The 6,307-nt window shown below is 39.4% G+C and overlaps 1 protein-coding gene across 1 annotated transcript; it reads right to left on the bottom strand.

Annotated features, from left to right (window-relative positions):
* Positions 1 to 3,611: 3,611 nt before the first annotated feature.
* LOC109068567 (proline-rich protein 18-like) lies at positions 3,612 to 4,774 on the bottom strand. Its single transcript, XM_019085338.2, has one exon. The coding sequence runs from the start codon at positions 4,617 to 4,619 to the stop codon at positions 3,855 to 3,857; it is 765 nt and encodes a 254-aa protein (XP_018940883.1). The 5' UTR covers positions 4,620 to 4,774; the 3' UTR covers positions 3,612 to 3,854.
* Between the last annotated feature and the right edge of the window lie 1,533 nt (positions 4,775 to 6,307).

The following is a 6,307-nucleotide window of genomic DNA, read 5'->3' as shown; positions in this document are numbered from 1 at the left end:
TTGTGTCCATCTCTGGAAGAGGCCAGGCTGGCTGGCAAACGTTCCTATATTTTACAGGAAGTGGATGCTTTGTGGCCGTTCACAAAGAGCTTCTAGAGGAGGGCAGCATTAATCAGTTTGTTGCCACAGCAATAAGAGAAGGTGAAGGGGCACACAGTTATCTTGTCTGTTAAACAAGGAAATGTCATTGAAGGATGACTGGAAGTGGTGCTTCAGCACTGTTTGTGTCCGCTATCTCACACCACAGCTAAACAACAGGAAATCAAATATCGACTGGTTCTGATTTTGATTCCCATAAATGATTTGGCTTCCTAGTTTTCAAGGAGGCAAAACGACAGTGGCATATAAGCTACTTCATAAAACACATTATTTGGATAATCAATCAGAATTTGTGCTCTGCATTTAACCCATCCAAGTGGGCAATAAGGGCAGTCATGGCCTAATGATTTCAGAGTAATATAGCCCTTGAGTCCCATTTGTATTTTGTTAGGTCTTAGTTGTCTTCCCTGGATTTTAGTTGGTGTTCTCAGCGCCAGCTGTGGTTTGCTTAGTATGTTTGTTCTGTTTCTTGTATTCCAGTGTCCTGTTTTGCTTTATCTGTACTAAAATGTTTGGTCTGCATTTGGATCTAATCCCGCTTCATCTCTGAGTGCACCCTCGTCCTATTAAAAGATCCATTAGTGTGGGAATCAGACTACCCTTGCTGAATGTTTAGCACTTTATAGATTCAGTATTGTGATGCAGAGCTGCAAAATAGTATAGTGCAGGAAAAACTGTTGGAATATTTTTTAGTACAATGATCTATCCTCATTGGCGGAAGAATGTAACTGGTAATGAAACCAAACCTTGTGAAAATAATTTTACCATCCTTAGATTGGGCTATACCTATACGTTACATCTCAGTATTTTCCCAAGACTATCTCTGTCAGACACTGAAAAATATATTGGATTGGGTCAAACATGAGCCCTGCACAGATTCCTTTCCCCACAATAATAACTTGTAAGCTCCCCCTAACAAACTGGGACAGAATATATTAAATTAAATTAAATTCAAGTTTATTTGTATAGTGCTATATATATATATATATATATATTTTTATAGTTTATTTGTATAGCACCTGCAGTATGGGTACAAAGCATCTAACAGAGTGGAGTAGTGAATATGCAAAGGTTTGTAGAAAGAATAAGGGCCTTTAGCTATTGAAAAAGACATGTGAAGCCAACCTGGGGACTATGTTGCTAGTTGTAACCAGGGTTACCAATACTGAAGTTGTTCATTTGTACATTCCCTTTTCTAGTATTTTTCCAGGATGAGGATACAAAAGAATAGGATTTTATACGGTTCAGATGATTACAGTCACTTTGAACCCAGGCAATACCCCATGCAGTGAATTGACACAAATGCAGAAATGTGTGGCTTGATTGGGCTTAAAGAAACAATACAGAGTACACAACATTTATGCATTTATTTATTTAGTCATCTTTTTCTTAAAATTTAAGTACCCCCCCCCACCACACACACACACGCCCAAGATAATCAGTCTATTAAACCTATGAAACTTTGCCTGAAAAGTGTTTTATTCTGTTAATTATATTAATGCTGTTAGTCCTATTTAACAGAGTCGCACATACCTTTTCTGGACACTGTGCTGATTTGTATGAGTCCAGGATAGGTGGCAGTGAGCTGACATGATAAATATCTTCAGCTTTCATTATCATAATCAGGCCAGTGAGCTATGAAGAGGACAACATGGAAATTAACTTTTTGTTTGTTTGTTTAACATTAAGATTTAAGTTTAAATATGTAGGCCTATTATTTGATGTGCTGTAAGTTTGCTTAAGTCTTCAACATGAATTACCTTTTTTCAGTTGACTTAAATTTGGCAGGGTATATAACTCTTAACTGATAAGACATTAAAATGTATCTATTATAAAGAATCAGTAATTTTGAATGCAGTCAACTACCTAAATTCCTCATTTTTAAGTTAATTTGTTATTGCTGATAAAAACACACATTTTTTTCAAATATATCAGCGTTGTTATTCCCATAAACATTTACATATTTTAATCCAGAAAAAATAGACTTACCAGTCCTCGAAGTTTTCAATATTAGGTAGACCTACTAACATACCTACTCTAACTAGACTAGACCTCCCCACAAGCAAACAGCTTTTCGAACAGCTAACTAAACACAATAGTGTGTTAATGGCTGTACATACATTTGATATAATCCAACTCAATTGCCTAAACCTCAAGAATTAGCAGTTTGCTGAAAGACTTTAAGTATTTTGCATTGTAGCGTTAAACTCAGCTACTCCACAGAAAGAGCTCAAAGCGAAGTGTGATGAGTTTCAGGTCTGATCTGTGTTTAAGGGGTTGTTGTCATGGTGCGAGCTTCACAACCTTAGGCCTTTTGATAGCACGTAGCCCATTCATTTCACTTTGTTCATTGTAGGCAAGTTGTGCTCAAGTTTTACCCACTTAATATATGTATATACTGTAGATGTAAATAACTTATGTGCAGATAATGTAGTTTTAAATAAATTATGTGCAGTAATTCAATACTTACAGAAGATTCTGTACCGCAGAATAACCAATAATTCACACAGGGCCTACTACAGTATAAAGCCTATATATGCATGCCATTTTAAAACTACTGGTTGTTCACAGATGATCGTTCAAATAATAAGGGGAGAGAAAAAAAGTCATTTTTTAAGTGGAGAGAAAAAAAACAAAACAAAAAAAACCCTTAAAAATGACTTGGAACAACACCCAGCCTATAAACACACCTCCACATTGCAAAATAAATACATTGGATGAATTGGTTCGTCATACAAACAGTCCTCGAGTCCATAATACACACAGACTTTTAACAAGTCTCAGATATTAAGTGTCTATTCTAAGGCTTTCAGACAGTGTCTCCTTGACAGCTATTGTTTTCTGGCACAAAGGAAGGACAGTGGCCTCTGGATGCATTTCACTGGTCGACATTCGCATCGTGTCCCTGTTAATTCTCCGCAGGCTGTTACTTCCACAGATCGAAACAATGTCTGTCATTCAGCCCAGCAAAGTGAAAACAATAGCAATGTGCAAAACACTACTGCTTCTCAGTGAATGCGTAAAGGTAACCTGCATTACCTGCAAATTCTCTGAGTGATCAGCAATACTTCTCAGTGCAGTGTGTGTGTCTACGCAAAGGACGGGTTCTTGCGTTCAGACTAAGATGCTTATTTATTGTTGTTTTATATGCGCCGCGTCATGGACATTTTTGGCCAACGCAAAATGGCGTGTAATGGTGGAAACATTCAATTTATAAAACGCCTCTGCGTTCTTTTCTATTGTAATAACGTTCATATATAACGCCTTCTTTCATTGAATCTGATCGTGTTTGGTTAAATTGTTGGTGTTTGTAAACATTGCGACGAATTGTAGTTTCTTTTTATTTTTTTTTTTTCTATTGTGTTAAAGATTTTAAATCGCACAGTCACGTTCAAAATAGACCATTGTTGCGCTTTTCAGGTGATTGCGAACACAAGAGCGCGCCCCGTGTGCGAGACCCATGTAAACACAGGTCATGTTCTTTCTTTTCGTTTGCGCAGTTTCTATTTTTATTTTTGAACTGTTGCTCAATGTACACTTGTCTTGCGTTTTAAGACAGTGTGTCCAGTTAAACACAGCTGAACTTTTACAAAGGCGTCACTGTATTTGCTGTTTTTCAACGCAAGAACGCGTTCTGTCTGAATGAGCCTTTAGACAACAATTTCTAAAAGCATATTATGTGACTTTTGTGTCTGACTCATGAACTGAAGTCTTCACAGTGGACCTTTCTTTATGGAATGATGTAGTTCAGGGTATCAACATTTAAGATGAGGCAAAGATGACAGTTTATCGACTTTCCCAAAAGCAGCAGCACTCTCCACACCTTTGAGCCACTCTTTACATTTCCTCATGACAGTCTCGTCCACGTCTCCATCCTCCTCCTCGTACTCCACATCATCATATTTGTACTGATCGTTGAGGAGGGAGATCTTCACAATGGTGCTAATGTCATTGGAACCGTCCAATTTGGCAACCGGTCCGGAGCTCTTATTACTGGAGCTGCCCTGGGCTCTCTTGGATGGGAAAACCCGCCGGTGTCGCAAGTCCGCGGAAGCGCAGCACTTCTGTTGCTTGGCCATCATCTGCTTTTCCAGATTGCGCTTTTGGATGACCAGGATGGCTTCGGGGGTCAGACTGAGGGAGAAGTGGATCTCTTGCTCGCCTACTTCTTTCGCTAGAGAGGTCCTGGAGGCGTATTTATGGCTAGACTCTCCAGAACTAGACCGTGGGACGCTTTCGCATGAGGTAGCCAAGGGTTTGGGGACGCTCAACCACGAATGTTTGCTGTCCGTCTCGGGATCTGGAGGGACTCTGGTCGGCTTGCTTCGTCCCAGCTGCTTTGAATTGGCCGATGCCCACGATGTGGACAGTTTATCTTTCTCCGATTCCTTGTCGTCTCCTGTCCTTTGACTGAACGTGGGTTGAGTAGCCGCGACATTGTCCCTGCTCTTCTTTTTCCTGAACAGCTCCTTTCTAGGCGATGATATCCGTGAGTGCAGGTTTATCGGCGGAAAAGGCATTTTAAACGCTATCGGTGCGCAAAATAACGTAGAAATCTGTGCGTAAATGATGGGAGAAATAGGTCCATTCGCCTCAGTCCACCGGATCTTTGGGTATTAGACGCAGTAGTTCTTCTCGCTCCGCATTTCAATTCTAGACTGACAAGGGGCGGGGCATATGCGGGCTTTATGTAGTGTCATGCAAAAGGGGCGTGGTTACAGCATAAAAGTAAAAACAACAAAGCCATGCTCACACAAGTGCGATACAAAATAGTACAGCCAAGTTCACACTGTTCTAGCTGCGTAACCACTTGTGTAGTTCGTCATTAACCATGAATATGTCACAACATCCTTTTTGTCTTTATTTAATCTCTATGTCTCTTTTCTTGAAAATGTGCTTGTGCTTCAAAATAAATGCGTCCGTTTAATATGGTTTTCTATCCAATTTAATGACACCCATACCATTTCCTTTTCTTAACATTACAATTATTTTAACATGACTTTAGTCTAATAAAAATAGTTATATCCAATTTTAGTTTTGGCTTGAGAAATGAACGGCCAATTTACATCTACTGTAGGCTACGCGTCCTTTTTTTATTTTTATTTTATTTTATTTTTTTGTGGTAGCCTAAGCGTTACCACACGAAAGCTGTTATATTGACTATTGAATCATTTAAACACAAGTGTCCGAATAGTTTTGGGGGCACTGATTATTTGCACATGATTATTTTTCTTTAAGGAATTAGTACAGAATAACAGATTTGAAATAGCGATGTATCGGAATGCCGCTATAACGCAGCACTTTTTTGCTGATCGTCAATATTTTCTCCTTGGTGACCTTGGCAGAACACAGAGGAGGCTAAAGACAAGCGGCCTCCATCGTTATCGATCTGTCGCCCTCCTTTCCAGCAATTCGTAATTTCACAGTGACAGCTGTTCTGTCACCCAGCCAATGTGAAGTGTTTCAGCCCCAGTGAAATGAGGGGAAATCAATAGGCTTATCCTTACTGTTAAGCAGCACACAAAAGAGAGGTTCATTTTCGGAAACAACGTTCAAAGATTGTCAGAATGAAATCACAGAGATTGCAGGCAAAACTCTTTCTCAATCTCAATCATTACTTCAAAATGATCCAAGATGAAAACTGATGGTTTGCAACCTGATGTGCTGCCAGATATGAAATGCTCTGAGAACTGATATATATGTGGGACTAGACATCTGTACATCAGATATACAGCCTATATATTCTTTGTTTTTTTGCAGTGTAAAATTTAAAGCATCTTCTCAGCCATAAACCGGAGGGTTCACCGACAGCTATACCCACAATCTCACCACGGTAATTACTGACACGTGATCAGCATTGTGCATAGAAGTATGTTGTGGAGGAGGGATGCTCAAGAAAACACTGCACTCCCACAGTTGTCATGGTAACCGCATCTGTGGAACCACTGTTCCTTAATTAAGCGGTCTAAAAACAGACCAGCTACTCTAGGATATTAGGTCATGTGAACAACACGTGATGCTGCAAACCTATATCTCAGCATGCAAGAGACAATCGTATAGGTGTATTAAACCAAAACGTATTGCTTCATAGATTAATGACAAAAAAAAATTAAATAAATAAATAAAAGTGACAGAGTTAGATGCCATCAGCTGATCTCCTGAGACTCAGTGTGTGGTGAGACAGCTGTCTGAGTTGCCCTGGGCTCAG

The sequence above is a fragment of the Cyprinus carpio genome, chromosome A13 (assembly GCF_018340385.1).
Source record: "Cyprinus carpio isolate SPL01 chromosome A13, ASM1834038v1, whole genome shotgun sequence".
In the NCBI taxonomy this organism is placed as follows: domain Eukaryota; kingdom Metazoa; phylum Chordata; class Actinopteri; order Cypriniformes; family Cyprinidae; genus Cyprinus; species Cyprinus carpio.
The sequence above is the reverse complement of the archived record's forward strand: the minus strand, read 5'-3'. Positions and strand labels throughout refer to the sequence as shown.

Excerpts from the sequence above, each read along its gene's own strand:
- LOC109068567 (XM_019085338.2), bottom strand. The coding sequence starts at position 4,619 with ATGCCTTTTCCGCCGATAAACCTGCACTCACGGATATCATCGCCTAGA.